Raw genomic sequence first — 23,749 nt, 5'->3', positions numbered from 1 at the left:
AAGGGGAGTAAAGATTTGAACTCTAGGCAAGATATAAAGCAGAGATCAGTGAAAAACACTGCTTACAGGGTTGCTTTTCATGGCCTGCACAACCTGCCCTCCAAAAAACCCAGTACCACCTGCCCAGGGGTGATACTGTTCACAGTAGGTAGGCTCTCCCACATCAATTTTAATCAAGAAGATGTCCAACACACTAGCTCACAGGCCAATTTAATGGAGACCTTTTCTCAGTGAGGTTCCCTCTTCCCAAATGACTCTAACTTGTGTCAAGTTGACAAAAACAAACAAACAGTACAAATAAATTATGTATTATTGGTAAAATAAGCCTATATTTTGGATGCACAACTCATGTTATTTTAAATGAGTTTGTGTACTGAAAGAGCTTACAGAATTAATTTTGCTAACATTTTATGAGAAGGTTTATAGCTTAGTTAGAGTAGTTGTTGTTTCTTTTGAAAAATCCCATGGAATACTTTTGCCAGACATAGTTATTCATAACCTTATTGAGGTCATGTGAACCATCTCTGAAACCCTGATAAGTAAGCTCTCTTCTTTAGAAAGAAATTCATATATGATCTTCCCCAGTCTAGTATCACAATCCATTTCATAGGCCCACAAGCCTCTAACTTCACTGATCTTCAGGTTTAGAGCTAGTAAGAAGGGGACTATCAAATTGACTATAAATTGTGTTAGATAAGTGAACCCAAAAATTTGGGGTCTAGAGAGTTCTTGCCACTGTCTAATGCTACCACACAATCAACTGAAAATTACCATCACTGTGGGATTCCACTATGTATGCTGCTGTGATTACCATTGATTAATAAAGAAACTGCTTTTTGGGCCTAAAGCAGGACAGAACAGAGGTAGGTGGGAAAACTAAACTGAATGCTGGGAGAAAAAAGGCAGAGTCAGAAGAAGCCATGTAGCACCGCCAGAGACAGATGCTGGAACTTCACCCAGAAAGCCACAGCCACGTGGTGATACACAGATTAATAGAAATGGGTTAATTAATTAATATGTAAGAGTTAGCCAACAAAAAGTTAGAGCTAATGGGTCAAGCAGTGATTTAATTAATACAGTTTATGTGTGGTTATTTAGGGGCTGAGCAGCCAGGAACAAACAAACAGCCTCCTACAACACATCACTTCTTTTATTTCCCCCATCCAAAATTATATCTTCTAAATTCTGTTGCTCAAGTAGTAGTAGTAGGTTTTTATTTTATTTTATTTTTTATTTTTTTATTTTTCGAGACAGGGTTTCTCCGTAGTTTTTGGTTCCTGTCCTGGAACTAGCTCTTGTAGACCAGGCTGGCCTCGAACTCACAGAGATCCGCCTGCCTCTGCCTCCCGAGTGCTGGGATTAAAGGCGTGCGCCACCACCGCCCGGCAAGTAGTAGTATTTCTTAAACCTCTATCTAATGTTAAAGATATTATAGCTTATATATCTTAAGATTTACCAATGTTAGTATTAAATTGGAAACAGTATACAGGTAAACTAAAACACATTTCTTTTTTAAATTTTTAAATAACATTATTTTTCATTTACTTTATATACCAACTAATTTCCCTCCCTCCTCTCCTCTCAGTGCAGTGTTTGTCTGTGGATCTCTGCCTCTGCTTCCATCAGTTACTGGTTAAAGTATCTCTGGTGGCAATTAGGGAAGTTACCAATTTACTTACAGTAGATGGCCAGTTCAGACGCCTTCTCCACCATTGCTAAGTCTTAGTTGGGATCATCCTTTCTAGGATGTGATTTTTGTTTTGTTTTGTTGAGACAGAATCTCACTGTATAGTTCTGGCTGTCTTGGAACTGGCTTTGAACTCACAGAAGTCTTCCTGATTCTGCCTTTATGTGCTGGGATTAAAGGTGTGCACCACCATGCTAGGTGATGGGACATGTGTTGATTTTTTTCATTGTAATGAAAATAATGCAAAATTGAACCTTAAATATACTAGTATGGTGTGAGAAATATAGAAATAAAAGTGGCTTATTTGTCTAATAAAAAGTATTCTTAATGAAATTAAGTATTATTATAACCATATTAAATGGAAGCTTTTTGTAATTACCAGTAGAACTGCTTAGTAACTAGAATTGTCTTAAAATCCCTAGCTTCATTCATTTGCCCCTAAGAAAACACAATTAGATGTTGCTAGATAAAAGCGTGTCCCTTCTAGGGCAGTGCTTGAAGCTCTGTCTACAAAATCATGAAAGACATAGGTTTTCAGTTCCACATAGAGAGATGAGTAATCTGAGCATTTGCAACTGAGTGTGGTCTTTCTCTTTATTAGGCATTTGGGCCTGGATTTGGTGCCTCGGAAGGACTTTGAAGTAGTGGACTCAGACCAGATTAGTGTCTCGGATCTCTATAAAATGGTAAGAAGTCTTAACAAGGGATGGATTGTTCCTTTACAGCTATTTTTTCCTTTGTTTTCCTTTGTTTTTAAAACATTTTAATTTTTTTTATTCATTTTATATACCAACCACAGTTACCCCCTCCCTTGGTTCCTCTCCCTCCCTCCTCTTCTCCTACCCCCTACTTCCTCCCCACCCTACCCACCTACCCACCTTTCAGAGAGGGTAAGGCCCATGAGGAGTCAACAAAGCCTGGCACATCCAGTTGAGGCAGGACTAAGCCCTCCCTGCTGCATCAAGGCTGAGCAAGGCATACCACATAGGGAATGGGTTCCAAAAAACCAGCTCATGCACCGGGGATAGATCCTGGTCTCACTGCCAGGGGCCTCACATACAGACCAAGCCACACAACTGTCACACACATGCATAGGGCCTAGTTTGTTCTCATGCAGGCTCCCCAGCTATCAGTCCAGAAGATCATGAGTTCCCAGAAGCTCAGGACACTTGTCTCTGTGGGTTTCCCCATCATGATCTTGACCCCCCTACCCTCGCTCATGTAATTCCTCTTCCCCCTCCTCAACTGGACCCCTGGAGCTTGGCCCAGTGCTTGGCCGTGGATCTCTGCATCTGCATCCATCAGTTATTGGGAAAAGGTTCTACGATGATAATTAGGTTAGTCATCAATCTGTTTACAGGGGAAGGCCAGTTCAGGCACCCTCTCCACTATTGCTAGGAGTCTTAGCTGGGGTCTTCCTTGTGAATTCCTGCGAGTGTCCCAGGTACCAGGTTTCTCCCTAACCCCATAATGGCTCCCTCTATCAAGATATCTCTTTCATTGTTCTCCTTCTCTGTCCCTCCCCCAACTCCATCCAGTTCCCTTATGTTTTCATCTTCCATCCTCTCCCTCTACCCTTCTCCCAGTTTATCCAGGTGACCTTATGTATTTCCCCTTCCTAGGGCAAGCCATGTGTTCCTTTTAGGGTCTTTCTTGTTCCTCAGCTTCTCTGGGACTGTGGATTGTAGCCTAGTTGTCCTTTGCTTTACATCTAGTATTCATTTATGAGTGAGTACATACTGTGTTTGTCTTTCTGGGTCTGGGTTACTTCACTCAGGATGATTTTTTTCTAGTTCCATCCATTTGCCTTCAAATTGCATGATGTCATTGTTTTTTACAACTGAGTAATACTCCATTGTGTAAATGTAGCACATTTTCTTTATCCTTTCTACAGTCGAGGGGCATGTATGTTGTTTCCAGGTTCTGGCTATTATGAACAGTGCTGCTATGAGCATTGTTGAGCAAATGTCCTTGTGGTATGAGTGCGCATCCTTTGGGTATATGTACAAGAGTAATATTGCTGGATCTTGAGATAGATTGCAACATTTTTAAACTGTCCTTTTGCTTCTGTCTCTGTATTTAAGAAACAACTAGTTTTACTCTGGCATCATACTTTCCAAGTGGAAATACAAAGCAGGAATGTTGAGCTCACTATACTTTCTAGGGGTCACTTCTCTGTTAATTCTACTCTGCTGTTTTTTTTTCTGCCACTTGCAATAGTTAATAATATATATCCCTGTCTTGCCTTTTATAATAAAAAGATGATTGATGTTGCAAAGAGCCAGTTGTTAGTTCAAACAGTGACTGAAAAAAAAATGATTGAACCTGGAAATAATACACTTATCTTTCTAGAGACATGATGTTGCTAAGAAGCATATTTAGAGTCCTGCTCTCAATCATAATCCTCATAGTGTGTATATGTGGTCTATAAGCAGTTAGAAAATTGATGGAACTCAAGTTCTCTTAACTTACACTGGTTTCCATTCTTGTGATGAACATTGAGGATGACAAAGCCTATAAATATCTGATAGATCCTTAGATGTATGTTAGTTATTTAAAAAACATTCTGAACAAATAAAAATGACCTCCAATTAATGTCATCTTCTAGTTATAATATTGAATTATAAACTCAGACTAAAGTAAGGATACTAAATTAAATTAATGAGGCTTAAACCCCAGTTGTATTATTTAGTAATTGTGTGACAGTTATTTAACCACTTCTAGCAATAGATCACGTATTTCTGTAAAGTACCTAAATCATATAATAATTATAGGATTATGACATTGTATATGACTAAATATGTATAATACTTTGGACATAAAGTAGAAAATCACTAGATCTAAGTAACCATTTTAATGAAAATATCAATAGGGTTGACTGATAAACACAGTTATATTTTACATGCTGGATAATAAAGTAAAAAATGATGTAAAATACAGTAGAAATTTAAGGTGAGAACTTCAGACTAAGGAAATTTATTTTTAAGAGTTTATAGTGATTCAGACTGTATGATGAAAGCTGCAAGAAAATGAAATATTTTTATAGAGAGCATAAGACTGATTACAGCTATTGTGAACATATGTTTGAAGGTCTTAGTGGATAGATCATAAGTAACTACCATTGCATGTGCTGCATGGCATAAATAAGGTGTATGCTGATGTTATTAGAATCAAGATTGGTATTCTGGGGACCAGAAAAGGTAAGGAAGGAACTTCCAAAATGACACACAACAGATGGAAATAGCAGTTTCAGGAAGTGTAAGACATTTGATAATTTTGGCTAAGAAGGAGTCAGGAGTCAAATTGTGAAGAGCTTTGTAGGTTCCAATTAGGGGCTTGATAGAATATGATAGTGACATGGCAAGTTTAGAACTACAAAGAAGTCATTTCAGTTCATTAGTTCAACCTAGAGCCAGGACAGTGGAAGTAGAAAGAAGTTGTTGAATATTGAATATACTTAGGTTTTAGAGTTAGAGTTATTGATAGAATGAATTGGTATGCGTGTGTACAGGGAAGAGCTAGATTAAAGAACAGTGACTCCTGTGTTTTATCTGCCCAGATGATAAAAGTACAATGGGGGACTGACTATATAGAAGAATCAGATTTGGGGGTACCAATGGGGAACCAAGAGTACTGGATATTTTTTTTTAATTTTTAAAAATTTGGTGTAAACTTCCCAAAAACTTGTATTTAAAGTCTGTGGTTCAGGAGTAAAGTTTAGCTGTAGTAGAGACATCAGGAAAAATATCTATATTTGTAGCTCAGCAAGAAGATTGCTTTCTTTTCCAAATATTTCTAAATGAAACCCAATGATAGTAGAGCTCACATAGAACTTTTACATAGCCATACATGAACGAACAAAAATTCCTACATAAAAGTTAGAGAAAGAGCAAGTAATATATGGAAGACTCGGCAGAAAACAGGGATTCTTGTCAACAAAGAAGAATGGAGAGAACAAGTACAGAGTACAGTAACCCACACAGCTTTTAAAAATGTAAATCACCTGAGGTAGTGCACACCTTTAATCCCAGCAGAGGTAGGCAGATCTCGGAGTTCAAGGCCACCCTGCTAGACAGAGTGAGTCTCAAGAGATCTAGGGCTACACAGAGAAATCCTGTCTCACAAAACCAAAAGAAAACAAAGGTCATTAGAAAAAATATGGTGTAGAAGGAAGGGGAAATGAAAAAAAGGAAGTGGGACATGAAAAAAAAGAGTCAAAGAACAGAGAGAACTGCTTTGAAATGATATCTTTTTGACCTGAGGAGGATAGTGCCCCATAAACTCTCAATAGCTATGATTACTTATAAAAGACTTACACAAGACTGTACAAATCAACATACCAGCATGGTTGGGTATAGAACACAAAAACTTCTGCCCCTATTTTAGAAGCTATAGGCAGTTGATAACCATCGAGGAAATGAGAATTGAGCCCTCAACAGGTTGCCCATACTCAAGTGGTCAGTTCTAGTCCCATGTATATATAGGCAACAATAATAGACGCAATAGGATATAAACAATGCACACCCACAAAACAATTATAATTATAGTAGAAAAGGACATGAATTTGAAAACAGCATCAAAATAAGATGCAAAAGGATAAGGTAGGTGGCTTAATGGTTAAGAGCATTTACTACTCTTCCAGAGGACTCAGTTTTTATTCTTGGCACCTGCCAGGGTGGCTAATAGTGATTTGTAACTCCAGCTCCCAGATATTTGATGCCTCTGGCCTCCGTAGGAACCTGCAGTCATGAAGACACATATGCCTACATGTTTTAAAATCATAGAAAAGAAATTGTAAGACAATATAAGTAAAAGAGAGAAGTTACAAAGATGAGCGTTTCAATCTCAGTATGATTAATGGACTTTCAGAAGGAAAAAAACAGACATGACAGAGGGAGACCCTTTTCAAAATAATACTGAAGAATAAATTATTCCTTCAAAATGAAGGAGTAGACAAGGGGTGGAGGAGGGAAGGAAAGGAGGAGATCAAAGGCACTGTGTGTCACCCAAATGGAACCTGACCCAAATGAAATGGACAAAGAATTGTGATGTGACCAGTACAGGAAAGTTCCAATGTAGCATTTGTACAAGTATTTAACAGAAAAACTACTGAGAACTGCTCCACATTAGATGAAAAGAAAGTAACCAGGAAGGTTATCTGTAGAAGAAAAACTAAATTATCTGATAACCTTAATTTTTTAGAGCTTGCAATTGAAAGGTATTTTCTAGAACTATGGAGTACATAGGAAAAGACCCTTGACAGTTGGTGCTCCCTATCTGTAGCTTCCACATCTGAGGATTTTATCAACTTGGAAAATATTCAAAAGATTATGTCTGTTTTAAACATGTCATTATTCCAAACAACGTGTCTTAGCTAAGATTTCTACTGCTGTGATAAAGCACCATGACCCAATGCAATTTGGAGACAAAGAAGTTTGTTTTGTTTCCCCTTCCACATAACAGTCCATCATCAAAGGAAGTCAAGGCAAAAACTCAAGGCAGGAACTGAAAGACCTCCAGAGAGGGGAGACTCTCACTCAAGTCTTGGGATAACACGACCCCCCCCAGGAACTCGCGAGAGACCATCCTTGCTGCAATCACACGAGGTTTATTGACAGGACAGGGACCAGTGCACTGGGGCTGAAACTGATTTCCCACGCTGGGGTAGAGACCCTGAGTAGCTGGGAGAAGGGGTATTTAAGGGAAGAAACCACAACCCAGTAATCCAAAGGGGGTAGGGAGGGCATCATTGGAAAATTCTGAAAATACCAGTGATCACTGAAAAATTCCGAAAATACCAGTAATAATCACAAGGGGGTAACTCCCTGTTTCTCAAGATTATAATCTAACTTTATCTTCAGCTAGTACCTGAAACAGAGTCACCGAACTGGCTAACCTAGATTTTTGACTCTTCTCTTCCAGCTAGATATGTCTGGATTTATCTGGGTGTTTCAGAACTTTAAGACAGAAACTGAAGCAAAGGCCATGCAGGAATGCTGCTTGCTGGCTCATTTCCTCATGGCAGGCTCAACCTGCTTTCTTACACACCCCAGGACCTGCACAGGGATGGGCCTTCTCACTTCAATCACTAATTAAGAGAATGTTCCACAGGCTTGCCTACAGGCTATTTTTTATTTGTGGTTTCCTCTTTTCAGATAGCTCTAGTTTGTGTCAAGTTCACAAAAAAAAAAAAAACCAAACAAATAAATAAACTAAGAAGCTATTCCTAAACAGGATGGTAGAGACACTCATTATTTAACATTTATATTGTAGCTGATATTTTAAGCAGTTGAGAGATGAGTTTAAGAGCAGAATGTATATAGGCTGTACCATCCTGCCTGTACCATACAGTTTTGCTATCTGTGAGGAGGCTTAAAACAAATTTCTGACTGATAACTAGGAATGACCATAATTTGCAAATCAAAACAACTCTGAGATTCCATCTTACACCTATAAAAATGGCCAAGATAAAAAAATAATGATAATAACTTATGCCGGAGAGGTTGTGGGAAAAAGGGAACACTTCTGCATTGTTGGTGGGAATGCAAGCTGGTACAAGCCCTTTGATGTCAGTGTGGCGATTTCTCAGAAAATTAGGAAACAACCTTCCTCAAGACTCAATAATACCACTTTTGGGTATACATTTAAAGGATGCTCAATTGTGCCACAAGGACATGTGCTCAACTATGTTCATAGCAGCATTTTTTGTCATAACCAGAACCTGGAAACAACCTCAATGCCCCTCTACCAAAAAATGGATAAGGAAAATGTGGGACATTTACACAATGGAGTACTACACAGCAGAAAAAAATAGTGACATCTTGAATTTTGCAGGAAAATGGATGGAGCTAGAAAACATTATTTTGAGTGAGGTAACCCAGACATAGAAAGACAGTTATCACATGTAGTCACTCATAGGTGGTTTTTAAACATAAAACAAAGAAAACCAGCCTACAAATCACAATCTCAAAGAACTTACACAACAATGAGGACCCTAAGAGAGACACACATAGATCTAATCTACATGGGAAGTAGAAAAAGACAAGATCTCCTGAGTGAATTGGGAGCATGGGGACCTTGGGGGAGGGTTGATGGGGAGGGGAGTGTCAGGGAGGGGAGCAGAGAAAAATGTAGAACTCAATAATAATCAATTAAAAAAGAATGCCCATAATTTAAAGAAAAATAATTATATATCTATGATAAAATATGAAAAAAGAATTAACTTGAACAATGTTTAGGTTATATTTTTTACATTTTAAAATTTTATTTTATTTTTTTAAAAAGAAAACAAATTATCTTTTTTTTATTGAAAAAAAATTTTTTTCCCACTTCCTCTTCGCCTCCCATTTCCCTCCCCCTCCTCCTACCCCTCTCCCCCTCCCCCCACTCCTCTTCTCCTCCCTCTCCAGTCCCAAGAGCAGTCAGGGTTCCCTGCCCTGTGGAAAGTCCAAGGTCCACCTCCCTCCATCCAGGTCTAGGAAGGTGACCATCCAAACTGTCTAGGCTCCCACAAAGCCAGAACATGAAGTAGGATCAAAACCCTGTGCCATTCTCCTTGGCCTCTCGTCAGCTCTCATTGTCCGCCATGTTGGGCAATGTCCCCAGTTAGTTCCTTGGGGCACCTGAGGATAGGGAACCTGAAATGAACCTATCCTATAACCATACTGATGAATATCTTGCATATCACCATAGAACCTTCATCTAGCGATGGATGGAGATAGAGACAAATTATCTTTTTTCATTTCACATACCAAACCCAGTTCCCTCTCTCTCCCACCACCACCACCTATCCCCTCCACTTTTCCCCTTCCCTACTCCCCATCCATTCCACAGAGAGGGTAAGGCACATTGCTTTGGGGAAGGTCTAGTGCCCTCCCTACTCTGTCTAGGCTGAGCAAGGTATCCATCCCAATAAGGCCAGTACAAGCAGTAGGGATAAATCCTGGTGCTACTTCCAGTGGCTCCACAGTCTTCCCCAGTCATACAACTGTCATTCATATTCAGAGGGACTAGTTTGTATCGATGTGGCTCCTTCCTTGTCTGGTTGGAGTTGGTGAGCTCTCATTAGCTCAGGTACACTGTTTGAGTGGGTGTCCCCATTATGGTCTTGACCTCTTTGTTCATATTCTCACTCTTCCCACTCTTCAACTGAACTTTGGGAGCTCAGCCCAGTGCTCCATTGAGGGTCTCTGCCTCTGTTTCCAGGAGTTGCTGGGTGACATTTAAGATATTCGGCAATCTGACTGTTATGAATAGTCATAACCAAAAGTTTTGAGGGGAAGATAGATGAATGGAAGATGTATTCAAGAATTTAAATCTTATAAACTGTTATAATAAACAGCCATTAGATAATTTTAAAATTGGAATTAGAAAAAACAGTATAAATATAACAATTAGAAGTATTTGATAAGTTCTGGAGAAAAACACAGTAAGGAATTAAAACTACTTATCTCTATGAAGCAGCACAGATGGGAAAAAAACAGTAATTTTTATTATAAGCCTTAAAGATATTTAGCTTTTAAAATACATGCATTACTTTTATTATTTTTTGCCAGAATACTGATTTATCATAAAAGCTTAAATTCAAGACTTTTATTTTCTATTCTATTTTCTTTTGTGTTGTACATTTATTTTTACATTGAAGGAAGCAGCTATATAATAAACTGGGCATAGGGGATGGCACACACCTTTAATCCCAACACTCCTGAGACAGAGGCAGGCAGTTCTTTGTGAGTTCTAAGCTAGCATGGTGGACAAGCAGAGTATATAGAGTATACATATATACAAGACGTTGTCTTTTTTTTTTTTTTTTTTTTTTTTTTGGTTTTTCGAGACAGGGTTTCTCTGTGGTTTTGGAGCCTATCCTGGAACTAGCTCTTGTAGACCAGGCTGATCCGCCTGCCTCTGCCTCCCGAGTGCTGGGATTAAAGGCGTGCGCCACCACTGCCTGGCAAGACCTTGTCTTAAAAACACAAACCAACAAAAAAAGAACTAGCTATAAGGAAGAAAAACTGATTGAGAGTTTACAAGTTACTACTTTAGATATTTATGTTAGCTCATATATAGAAATATAAGTTATGTGGGCCTGGAGTGTGTAAGAGGGCATACTCTACTGCACTTGCTGAAGTTCTAGTTGTTCTCCGTCCCCTTGTTGGGCAGCACACAAATGCTTGTAACTCCAGTTACAAAGGATCTCATGCCTTCCTCTGGCCTACATGAGCACCTGGATTCATTAGCATGTAGATACACATAAGATACATATATATTCTCTCTCTCCCTCTCTCTCCACCCCAAGAAATACATCTTTTGTGGTGCTGGGGAAACTACTCAGCATTTAAGATCCTTGGCTGTTCTTCCTGGGTTTGAATCCAACACCCACATGGCAAATAACAACTATCTGTAACACTAGTCCCAGGGGTTCTGACACCATTTCCTGCTCACTGTAAGTACCAAGGCATACACATACATGCAGACAAAGTACGTATACACACAAATAATAAAAATTAAAAGAACAAATTTTTATGCAAAGGAAATGGACAATAATTCATACATTTTTACTAAATCTTTTTTTTTTTTTTTTTTTTTTTTTGGTTTTTCGAGACAGGGTTTCTCTGTGGTTTTGGAGCCTGTCCTGGCACTAGCTCTTGTAGACCAGGCTGGTCTCGAACTCACAGAGATCCGCCTGCCTCTGCCTCCCAAGTGCTGGGATTAAAGGCGTGCGCCACCACCGCCCGGCTTTTACTAAATCTTAAAAGTTATCAAGGATCACTGGGGTTCAGAAAGTCCTTTTACATTAAACTTTAAAGAAAATTAGAGATTATAAAATCTAAGCCAGAAACTTCCATTTTATTTTTTTTTTTAAATTTCATTTTACATTCTAAACACAGTTCTCCCTCCCAACCCTCTTCCAGCTCCTCCCTCACCTCCCCCAGCCCATCCATTGGATAAGGGCTCCCACTGGGAGTGAACCAAGTCTGGCAAATTAAGCTGGGGCAGGACTAAACCCCTCCCCACTACATTAAGGCTGAGCATGGCATCCCACCATAGCGAATGGGCTCCAACAAGCTAGCTCATGCACCAGGGATAGATTCTGGTCCTACTGCCAGGGGCCACGCAGATAATCCCAGCTTCACTACTGTCTCTCACATATGGAGGATCTAGTTCAATCCCATGGAGACTCAACTGTGGTCGGTCTAGAGTTCATGAGTTTCTAGGAGTTTGGTTCAGCTATCTTATAGATTTCTCCATCATGATCTTGACTTCCCATGCTCATATATTCCCTCCTTTCTCTTTTATTGGATTTCCAGAACTTGGCCTCTTACTGCTTCTGGTTCCATCAGTTGCTGGATGAAGGCTCTATGATAATAGTTGGGATATTCACCAATCTGATTACAGTTCAGGCTCCCTCTCCACTATTGCTAGGAGTCTTAGCTGGGGTCACTCTTGTGGAATCTTGGAAATTTTCCTAGCACCAGGTTTCTCCCTATCTCTCTATCAAGATACTGTTTTCATTGCTCTCCCACTCTGTCCCTCTCTCCCCTCGACCATCTAGTTCCCTCATGTTCTCATCTCCCATCTCCTCTCCTTTACCGCCCTCCACATATTACCCAGGAGATTTTATCTAATTCCCCTTCCCAGGAATTCCCATGTGTCCTTCTTAGTGTCTTTCTTGTTACCTGTGCTTCTCTGGAGCTGTGGATTGTAGTCTGGTTATCCTTTGCTTTACATCTAATATCCACTTATGAGTGAGTAAATAGCGTGTTTATGTTTCTTAGTCTGGGTTTCCTCACTCAGGATTTTTTTTTTCTAGTTCCATCCATTTGCCTGCAGATTTCATTATGTCATTGGTTTTTACAACTGAGCAATACTCCATTGTGTTAATGTACCACATTTTCTTTATCATTTCTTCATTGGAGGGGATCTAGTTTGTTTCCAGGTTCTAAGCCTGAAACTTTCTAATTTTAGTACTCCTTGTCAAACATTTTCTTTAAGAAACACCTTTATAAATATGATTTATGTTGCATTTAGTGCATTGTCTTTTTCAATAGAAAAAATATATCATTTAAAATTCTTTTAATACACAGAATTTAAATTTTTATTGTTTGAGGAAATCCCTTATGTATCTTCCTTTTCCATCTTTCCCCAGCAAACTTAAACCCATTGTCAACAATAGAAAGTCAGTTCTGCAGAAGATAGTAAAGCATTTTTTTTAAAGCAACAGCAAAGTATTGTGTTAATGTTTATGAGCTGGATACATGTGGAAGTTACAAACTGTGTCATGCTCTGCATGTCGCTCAATGCATTGTAATAGGTACTTCATTCTTACCCTTTCACACAGCATTGTATTAATTTGAAATTCTGTTTTTCTTTTGGTTTTTTGTTTGCTTGCTTGGTTGGTTGGTTTTTGGTTTTTCTTTTTTCTTTTCTTTTCTTTTCTTTTCTTTTCTTTTCTTTTTTTTTTTTTTTTTTTTTTTGGGTTTTCGAGACAAGGTTTCTCTGTGGCTTTGGAGCCTGTCCTGGAACTAGCTCTGTAGACCAGGCTGGTCTCGAACTCACAGAGATGCCTCTGCCTCCCAAGTGCTGGGATTAAAGGCGTGCGCCACCATCGCCGGGCTGGTTTTTGGTTTTTCAAGACAGGATTTCTCTATGGTTTGGGAGCCTGTCCTGTAGACTGGGCTGACCTTGAACTCACAGAGATCCACCCAGACTCTGTCTCCCAAGTGCTGGGATTAAAGGCCTGTGCCACCACCGCCTGGTTTTTTCCTGTTGTTTTTTAGTACTAATTAATGTATTTCAAAATAAGGCCCTTATATTTAAAATGTAATTGATATCTTAATATATAAATGTTCTACCATTTCTGGAGCCAGTCATTTGACTGTATTATTTATCAAAATTAAGATATACATATATAATTTATTTTTTATTTTATGTGTATTGTTTTTTTGCCCGCATGTCTGTGTTGAGGGTGTCAGATCATCTGAAACTGGAGTTACATGCAGGCAGTTATGAGCTACCATGGAGTCGCTGAGAATTAAACCTGGTTCCTCTGGACGAGTAGCTCTTAGACCCTGAATCATCTCTCCAGCCCCAAGAGTCACAATTGTTAACACTGTCTCAAGTGTATACATCAAACAGTTATATTATTAATACTGTGTCCAAAGATGCATAGGTTTGTTTTCATATTGGTATATTTGATAGACTAAATGGACTAGAAATTGTAAAGGTCTGGAAACATCTCAACCAGAGAAAAATTGGCAGGAGGAGTAATGAAGTCTATGAATTTCATAATTTCTTAGTGTTATTTTCATATTTATACTATTAGAATGAAAAGATAAATAGAATAATAGTTTGCTTCCTTGAAAGCTCATAGTCTAAAGTTAAGTAGTAAATATGGAAGCATTAATGAATTAAAGTCCTGATACAAGTGATGATTGCCGCTGAGGGAGGTTTTTTCAAACCTGTTTGTTTTGTAAAGTTTATTTTTTCATTGAAATTAAGCCAAGAACTTTGTGCATGTTAGATAAGTGCTCTATCATTGAGTTATATTTCCAACCCTTAAAGTTTTTAAAAACTAATTTGTATGTAAAGTTTTCTTTTGTGAATATAGATTCTGTGAATAATTTACCCAGTTATTAGATACTTGATTTTATTACTTTAATATGTATCATAGGAAAATAAAGTTTCAGGAACAGACATTAATAGACAATTGTAATTATCTAATGTTGCTAATAATGTACATAGTTTATTATGTATGACATTTAATGTTTAATTTTAACTAGTTATTATAGTTAAATGTATTTGAGTGAAATGAAGTAATTCAACTGAAATTTTTATCTTGGTATATGAAGCACTGAATGAGTTCTGCTGCATACCTTTAGAGTGGAAACAATTATTAAGAGTTTACTAGTACCACATAGTAATCGTTAGTGATTTTGTGATGTCATGATGCTCTTTTTTTTTTTTTTTTTTTTTTGGTTTTTCGAGACAGGGTTTCTCTGTGGCTTTGGAGCCTGTCCTGGAACTAGCTCTTGTAGACCAGGCTGGTCTCGAACTCACAGAGATTCACCTGCCTCTGCCTCCCAAGTGCTGGGATTAAAGGCGTGCGCCACCACCGCCCGGCCCGTCATGATGCTCTTGAACAGGATTTACTCTTCAGCATGATTGACTTGTCCCCATAATATACTTGTGAGAATAATATCAGTTAAAGGAATAATAGGAATATTAGATATAATTGCAATTATCCATTTCTAATATGATAGGTACTATATTGAGTTAATCCTTTTATAATATTATTGGTACTGTATTGCGTTAACCCACATAAATTTCTGTGAAGTTGATTTAAGCCCAAATTTTATAGATGAGAAAATACCCATATAGTAGACATGAGTTAAGATCCAAAACCAGAACTAGCTTCTGTAATTAAATTCCTAAATTCCTAACTTACAATAGAATACTAATTCCCACTATGTAATTTGAGCCTCAAAAGAACTTCCTAGGGGATCCCTGAAGTTCACTGGTCAGCAGGTCTAGCCAGCTGGGAAGTGTCAAGTTGACAGAGAACCCTAACCTGTCTCAGATGAAGGTGGAGAACAACTGAAGAAGACACTCAGTATTGACCTCTCTCTTTTATGTATACATGCACACACGCACACCTGAACCAGCGTTCTGGCGAAACAGGTTCTTACCTTTTATATTGGAGGGAAATTTTTATTGGAAAGATTGAGTTTTCTAAAAAATTTCACAGCCTAGGTGTTGGGGAAGAGCCCCCACAGTGAAGGAGCTGAAGCCCCTTTACATACTCTCACCCTCCTTACTGACATCATATTCCAGTTCCTGCTTGGATTCCATTTGAGCAAAGCAGTTGGAATGTTTCTGTCTCAGAACTGTGACATACATGTTAAGCTTGGCTAAGTACTCAAAGATATTAAGAATTTGAAAAGGACTTGGAAGCCTAGAACAAACATTCTAGTTCCTGATGCCTACCCCAGCATTGCATTTGAATCCACTGGTTCCACCTGGGGAGGAGGGGGCTTCTTCCTTTACAGCCTCATCTCAAAGCTTTTGTATTCCTCTTCAGCCTCAAACCCTGTGTGTTGCCTCAGAGACAACATGGGGCCAGAGCTTAAGAGTCACCCCTTGTATTTCCAGAAGCCTTCTTATTTCCTGTATCTTCCTCCCAGCTATTCAGAGGTTCCAAGACAGGAAATATGATGCTGGATTAGCAAGCACAGCCTTTAATTAGAAGTTGTTCACATGTCTTTTGGAATTCCTACCACTTACTGTCAAAAGAAAAATAGAGCTTTGGATAGCTGATCCAAGAAATAATGCTGATTTCACTGTCTAGCAGGTACTGTGGATATTGTTAGATATTTATTGTTTCAAAGTACTCAAAAAAAAAAAAAAGGTTCACAGCCTATGTGATAGAACTTAAATTGTAGTCTTTATCTTATAACTTCAGCCAGTGATAAGGAACAACATAGAAAGATGTTTGGGAGATTTTGTTAAAGGGCTGCATTGTACAAAGCCTGAAGGAACTTCATCCATCAGCAAAGAGAATTATACAAAGTGAGAGAGACTGCCAAATCAGAAGTCTGGTAACAGGCAACCACCTATATGTGGCCTTCGTACAGAGGGCTTTACATACGGGCTTTACCATCTTCTTATGTAACTTTCAGCAAACCAGTCCTTTACTCTTGAGCTTTAGTTGTCTCTATAAAATATGAGTAACACTGATTTAAGTGAGATCATGATTATAATAGGCATAGTAGACTGCCTAGGTTAGAGAGGTACTTAATAAGAGTTAGTTTCCTCCACCACAGAGTAAATCTTTCTCTATTTCTTTCTTTCCTTAGCATTTATCTAGCCGACAGAGTGTACAGCAGAGCACATCTCAAGTAAGTGTCTTCCTCAAACCTCACACTTTTGTCCTTTAAGTCTTTCTTTTATAAGATCATACATGTGGAAACACCAAGAAATGACAAACACCATTTTCTTCTGGGAGGTGCACTTTGTAATTAAAATTTTTTTTTTATTCTTTTTTAATTAAAATTTCCAACTGCTCCCCGTTTCCCATTTCCCTCCCCTCCTCCCACACATTGCCCCCTCCCCCCACTCCCCTCCCCCATCCCCACTCCTCTTCTCCTCCCCCCAGTCCATTCCCCCTCCCTCTCGATACTGAAGAGCAGTCCAAATTCCCTGCCCTACAGGAAGACCAAGGTCCTCCCACTTCCATCCAGGCCCAGGAAGGTGAGCATCAAAACAGGCTAAGCTCCCACAAAGCCAGTTCATGTATTAGGATCGAAACCTAGTGCCATTGTCCTTGGCTTCTCATCAGCCTTCATTGTCCGCCATGTTCAGAGAGTCCAGATCGAGAGAGAGACAGAGACCCAAATTGGAGCAACGGTCTGAGCTCTTAAGGTCCAAATGAGGAGCAAAAGGAGGGAGAACATGAGCAAGGAAATCAGGACCACGAGGCGTGCACCCACCCACTGTGACAGTGGAACTGATCTATTGGGAGCTCTTCAAGGCCAGCTGGACTGGGACTGTAATTAAAAATTTTAGGACATATATTAAATAATGGGTTTCTTTTCTTTCTTTTTTTAGACAAGGCTGGCCTTGAACTCATAGGGATTCATCTGCATCTGCCTCCTGAGTGCTGGGATTAAAGGCGTGCACCACCATAGCCAGGCCGATATAATGGGTTTCTTTAAGACATTTTCTTTCTTTCTCTTTTTTTTGGATTTTCGAGACAGGGTTTCTCTGTAGCTTTTTTGGTTCCTGTCCTGGAACTAGCTCTTCTAGACCAGGCTAGCCTCGAACTCACAGAGATCCACCTCCCTCTGCCTCCCGAGTGCTGGGATTAAAGGCGTGCGCCACCACCGCCCGGCTTTAAGACATTTTCATAGCATGTATATTATCATACTCAGCTCATATTTACTCCTTAGAACCTCGATTGTGTTACACTTTCATTCTGAAGTGCTTTGGCCGTCCAAGACCTTTGGCCAATCTCCATTCTTCTGTGGAAGTTTATATAAGAACAGTTAAAAGAAAGTAGACTGAGGAACTAAAAAGAATTCATTTGGGAAAAGATAAAAATGATATCTGGAATTGTTACTATTACCACCTAACAGTACAAGTCTGCTATAGTAGTCCATATTGCTAGAGAAAACATTCAGTTTTACCTATTTAATAATCCCATTTGTCAGTATAATGAGACTTAGTAATTTTTTGTTCCTTAATAATAAATATAATGAGTAATTAAAATATAAATCACAACATTTTACTTTCCTCAATAGGTAGATACAATGCGCCCACGCCATGGGGAAAGCTGTCGGATGCCAGTACCACATCATTTCTTCTTCAGCCTAAAGAGTTTCACCTATAATACCATTGGGGAAGATACTGATGTCTTCTTTTCTCTGTATGACATGAGGGAAGGCAAACAGATAAGGTAAGAGTCCTAGGAGGTTCTTCTGAGGTATATATTTATATTTACTCTGAAGGCAACTCTGGCCTTCAGAGTAAATGTATCAAAGTGATTAAACAAGATAAACTAGCTTTGTCTTATTAGCTTGGACTTTGGCTCCAGTTCCAGTAGCACTTGAAGTCATCCAAATCACCCCATGTTGTGTTAACTTTCCATCACTCTGACAACATATCTAAGATGGGCAAGTTACAAGGAAGAAATATTTATTTTAGTCACTGACTCAACGGTTTCATTCCATGGGTGGCTGTCTTCATTGCTTTTAGGCTTGTTGTAAGGTAGAAGACCACAACGGGGACACAGGACGAAGTAAAACTGCTCACTACATGGCAATAGGAAGCAGAAAGAAACAGAGAAAGAGCTGGAGTCTCAGTATGCTCTGAAGTGGCATGGTTCATTCACTTACTTCCTCCAGCTAAATCTGACCTCCTATAGTTTCCTATCACATTCCAGAAATATCAACAGGTGGGCATAAAGCTTTAAACAGAGATCCTTGGAAGGATATTCCAGAAAAGAACTAACTATAAATAACTTCTTTTTCTTCTATACCTAATTCCATATTGGAAGCTCAGAGTAAGTTTTGACTATCACTACCTCAGAAAAATACATTGTGTTTAATGCTAGAGAAAAGACAGAGGAGAAACATATGGGCAAAGAGAATGTAACAAAGATGCCCAGCCCCAGAGGACAGAAGTCACTTGGTCTTGGCTTGTTTTGGTTTTGTGTGAGAGAGCATATAGAGAAAAAGTCTGTGAGTGTTTTATCTGAGGGCAGCTTCAGTCCACAGTGCTATAGTAGCCCTGCAAGAGGGAGTGTATCTTCTGAGCAGAAAGGAAGGCTAACATTGTCATTCGCTTTTGCTTTGGTTTGAAAAAAGGGCAACACAATGAATTGAAACATAGTAGACTGTTTTGGCCTAAATAACTACTGTATTACTTTCTCACTTCATGGGTAGAGAAAAATTAAGGAGGCCCTAGGCTTACTTTGACCTAGCAGGCACAAAGATCTGATAGTATGTGGTGACATTTGTAGCCAAGATTTATTTTAGAGAATTCAGACATTTCTCTGTGGTCATTTACTAAATGAAGCCAAGAGAAAAAAATCTTGGGATATTTTATATTACTTGAGAATTTTCTTTGAAGTACTTTAATGAGCTTTTTTGTCCTTTTATTTTAATTTACTTTTAGAAGTATATGTTACACAAAAATTTTTTCATAAAAGTTAAAACCATATGAAAGAAAAAGTTAATTTGGCAGGCGGTCTTGGTGCATGCCTTTAATCTCAGCACTCAGGAGGCAGAGGCAGGTGGATCTCTGTGAGTTTGAGGCCAGCCTGATCTACAAAACCAAAATTGTTATACAGAGACACCTTGTCTTGAAACAAAAACAAAATAAAATAAAATAAAAAGAAGTAAAAAGTTAGTTTGTATGCTCCACAGTGCTCTGATTTTGACAAAAAATAAATGAAAGCACTGCTTGCATTTAGCTATAAATAGATACACTACTGATCAAGGCATATGAATATTGATAGTATCTATGGTTACTAAGATACAGGAGGGAGGGCACTTGTTGGTTCCCAGCCACCCGACCAGCTTAGACCTGAAATAATTACACAGAACCCCAAATAAGAAAAAATGCACAAATTAGCATCACCAACAATGAAAACTAAATTAACAGAGATAGCAGTCGCTGGCCATTAATATCCCTTAATGTAAAGGGACTCAACTCACCTATAAAAAAGTACAGGCTAACAGATTGGATACAAAAACAGAATTCATCCTTCTTCTGCATGCAGTAAACACATCTCAATCTCAAAGACAGACATTGTCTCAGAGTAAACGGTTGGGGAAAAATATACCAATCAAATGGACCTAAGAAACAAGTGGGTGTAGCTATCCTAATATTCAACAAAATAGACTTCAAGCTAAAATCAGTCAAAAGAGACAAAGAAGGTCATTTCATATTAGTCACAGGAAAAATCCATCAAGGGGAAATTTCAATACTGAACATCTATACCCCAAATACAAGGGCACCTTCATATGTGAAAGAAGCACTTCTAAAGCTTAAATAATACATTAAACCCCACACACTAATAGTTGGAAACTTCAACACTCCCCTCTCACCACTGGACAGGTAAGTCAGACAAAAAATGAACAGAGATGAGAACTAACAGATGTTATGACTCAAATGGACTTAACAGACATCTATAGAATATTCCATCCAAACAGAAAAGAATATACCTTCTTCTTGGCACCTCATGGAACCTTCTCAAAGTTGACCACATACTCAACAAATATAAACCTCAACAAATATAAAAAATTGGAATAACTCAGTGTACCTTATCAGATAACCATGGTATAAAACTAGAAGTCAACAGAAATACTAATTCCAGAAAACCCACAAACACATGGAAATTAAACAATGCTCACCTGAATCATCAATGGGTCAAGGAAGAAATAAAGAAATTAAAGACTTCCTAAAATTCAATGAAAATGACCACACAACATACCCAAATTTATGGGACACAGTGAAAGCAGTGTTAAGAGGAAAGTTCATAGCACTAAATGCCTACATAAAGAAGCTGGAAAAATCCCACACTAGTGAATTAACAGAACATTTGAAAACTTTACAAACAAAAGAAGCAAATTCACCTCAGAAAACTAGACGGCAGGAAATAATCAAAGTGAGAGCTGAAATCAACAAAATAGAAACAAAGGAAACAATACAAAGAATCAGTGAGACAAAGAGCTGGTTCTTCGAAAAAATCAACAAAATATACAAACTTTTATCCAAACTAACCAAAAGGCAGAGAGAAAATATACAAATTAACAAAATCAGAAATGAAAAGGGCGACATAACAACAGACACAAAGGAAATACAGAGAATTATCAGGTCATATTTCGAAAACCTGTACTCCACAAAATTGGAAAGCTTAAAGGAAATGGACAACTTTCTGGATAAATATCACTTAACAAAATTAAATCAAGACCAGACAAGCAAATCAAACAGACCTATAACTGCTGAAGAAATAGAAACAGTCATCAAAAGTCTCCCCACCAAAAAAAGCCCAGGATCAGATGGTTTCAGCTCAGAATTCTACAAGACTTTCAAAGAAGAACTAATACCAATCCTCCTCAAATTATTCCACACAATAGAAACAGAAGGAACATTGCCAAACTCTTTATGAGGCTACAATTACCCTGATACCCAAACCACAGAAAGACATTATTAAGAAAGAGAATAACAGACCAGTCTCACTCATGAACATTGATGCAAAAATACTAAATAAAATACTAGTAAATCAAATCCAAGAACACATCAGAACCATCATCCAACATGATCAAGTCGGCTTCATCCCACAAGTGCAGGGATGGTTCAGCATATGACAATCTGTCAATGTAATCCACCATATAAGCAAGCTGAAAAATAAAAATCATATGATCATCTCATTAGATGCCAAAAAAACTTTTGACAAAATACAACATCCCTTCATGATAAAGGTCTTGGAGAGAGCAGGGATACAATGAACATACCTAAACATAATATAGGCAATATACAGCAAGCCAACAGCCAAGGTCAACCTAACTAGATAGAAACTCCCAGCGATTCCACTGAAATCAAGAACAAGACAAGGTTGTCCACTTTCTCCATATCTATTTAATATAGTTCTTGAGGTCCTAGCTAGAGCAATAAGACACCAAAAGGAGATCAAGGAGATACAAATTAGAAAAGAAGTCAAACTCTCACTGTTTGTTGATGATATGATGATATGTTGTTGATGTTATGACGTATGTTGCATAAGTGATCCCAAAAATTCTACCAAGGAACTTCTACAACTCATAAACACTTTCAGCAATGTAGCAGGATACAAGATTAACTCAAAAAAAAAAATCAGTAGCCCTCCTATACATAGATGATAAAAGGGCTGGGTAAGAAATCAGAGAATCAACACCCTTCACAATAACCACAAATAGTTTAAAATATCTTGGAGTAACTCTAACCAAACAATTGGAAGACTTGTATGGCAAGAACTTTAAATCTTTGAAGAAAGAAATTGAAGAAGACACCAGAAAGTAGAAAGCTCTCCCATGCTCTTGGGTAGGTAAAATTAACATAGTTAAAATGGCAATCTTAGCAAAGGCAATCTACAGATTCAATACAATGCCCAACAAAATCCCAGCAGAATTCTTCAAAGACCTTGAATGAATGGTACTCAACTTCATATGGAAAAGCAGAAACCCCAAGATAGCCATAACAATCCTGTCCAATAAAAGAACTTATGGAGGCATTACAATCCCTGACATCAAACTCTACTACAGAGCTACAGTATTGAAAACAGCCTGGTATTGGCATAAGAACAGACAGGAGGACCAATGGAAATGAATAGAAGACCCAGATATCAATCCACACATCTTTGAACACCTGATCTTTGACAAGGAAGCAAAAAACATCAGATGGAAAAAAGAAAGCACAGTGGTGCTGGCATAACTGGATATCAACATGTAGAAGAATGAAAATAGACCCATATCTATCACTATGCACAAAACTCAAGTCCAAATGGATCAAAGACCTAAACATAAGCCAGCCACACTAAACCTTACAGAAGTGAAAGTGGGAAATACACTTGAACGCATTGGCACAGGGAACCACTTCCTAAATATAACCCCAGCAGCACAGACACTGAGAGAAACAATTAATAAATGGGACCTCCTGAAACTGAAAATCTTCTGTAAAACAAAAGACACAGTCAATAAGACAAAATGACAACCTATACAATGGGAAAAGATCTTCATTAACCCCACATCAGACAGAGGTCTGATCTCCAAAATATACAAAAAAACTCAAGAAATTTGATACCAAAAGAACACATAATCTAATAAAAAAATTGAGGATAGACCTAAACAGAGAACTGTCAAGAGAGGAATTTAAAATGGCTGAAAGAAATTTAAGGAAATGTTCAACATCCTTAATCATCAGAGAAATACAAATCAATACAACTCTGAGATTCTATCTTACACCCATAAGAATGGCCAAGATCAAAAACACTGATGACAACTTATGCTGGAGGGGTTGTGGGAAAAAGGGAACACTTCTGCATTGCTGGTGGGAATGCAAGCTGGTACAAGCCCTTTGATGTCAGTGTGGTGATTTCTCAGAAAATTAGGAAACAACCTTCCTCAAGACTCAGTAATACCACTTTTGGGCATATATCTAAAGGATGCTCAATCATGCCACACGGACATGTGCTCAACTATGTTCATAGCAGCATTTTTTTTTGTCATAGCAAGAACCTGGAAACAACCTAAATGCCCCTCAACTGAAGAATGGGTAAGGAAAATGTGGTACATTTATACAATGGAATACTACACAGCAGAAAAAAATAGTGACATCTTGAATTTTGCAGGAAAATGGATGGAGCTAGAAAACATTATTTTGAGTGAGGTAAGCCAGACACAGAAAGACAATTATCATATGTACTCACTCCTATGTGATTTTTAAACATAAAGCAAAGAAAACCAGCCTACAAATCACAATCCCAGAGAACTTAGACAACATTGAGGACACTAAGAGAGACTTGCA

The 23,749-nt window shown here is 38.3% G+C and overlaps 1 protein-coding gene across 5 annotated transcripts in view; it reads left to right on the top strand.

The window, feature by feature from the left end:
* Positions 1–23,749, top strand: part of Dock3 (dedicator of cytokinesis 3) — a 401,182-nt gene that overhangs the window by 202,496 nt on the left and 174,937 nt on the right. For all 5 annotated transcript variants that reach the window (XM_057766540.1, XM_057766539.1, XM_057766538.1 and 2 more), the window contains exons 7-9: positions 2,289–2,373; positions 16,540–16,581; positions 17,983–18,137. In XM_057766540.1, coding sequence (XP_057622523.1) covers positions 2,289–2,373; positions 16,540–16,581; positions 17,983–18,137 — 282 coding nt within the window. The remainder of the gene's footprint in view (positions 1–2,288; positions 2,374–16,539; positions 16,582–17,982; positions 18,138–23,749) is intronic.

This window comes from Chionomys nivalis, chromosome 4 (genome assembly GCF_950005125.1).
Source record: "Chionomys nivalis chromosome 4, mChiNiv1.1, whole genome shotgun sequence".
NCBI lineage: Eukaryota > Metazoa > Chordata > Mammalia > Rodentia > Cricetidae > Chionomys > Chionomys nivalis.
The sequence above is the reverse complement of the archived record's forward strand: the minus strand, read 5'-3'. Positions and strand labels throughout refer to the sequence as shown.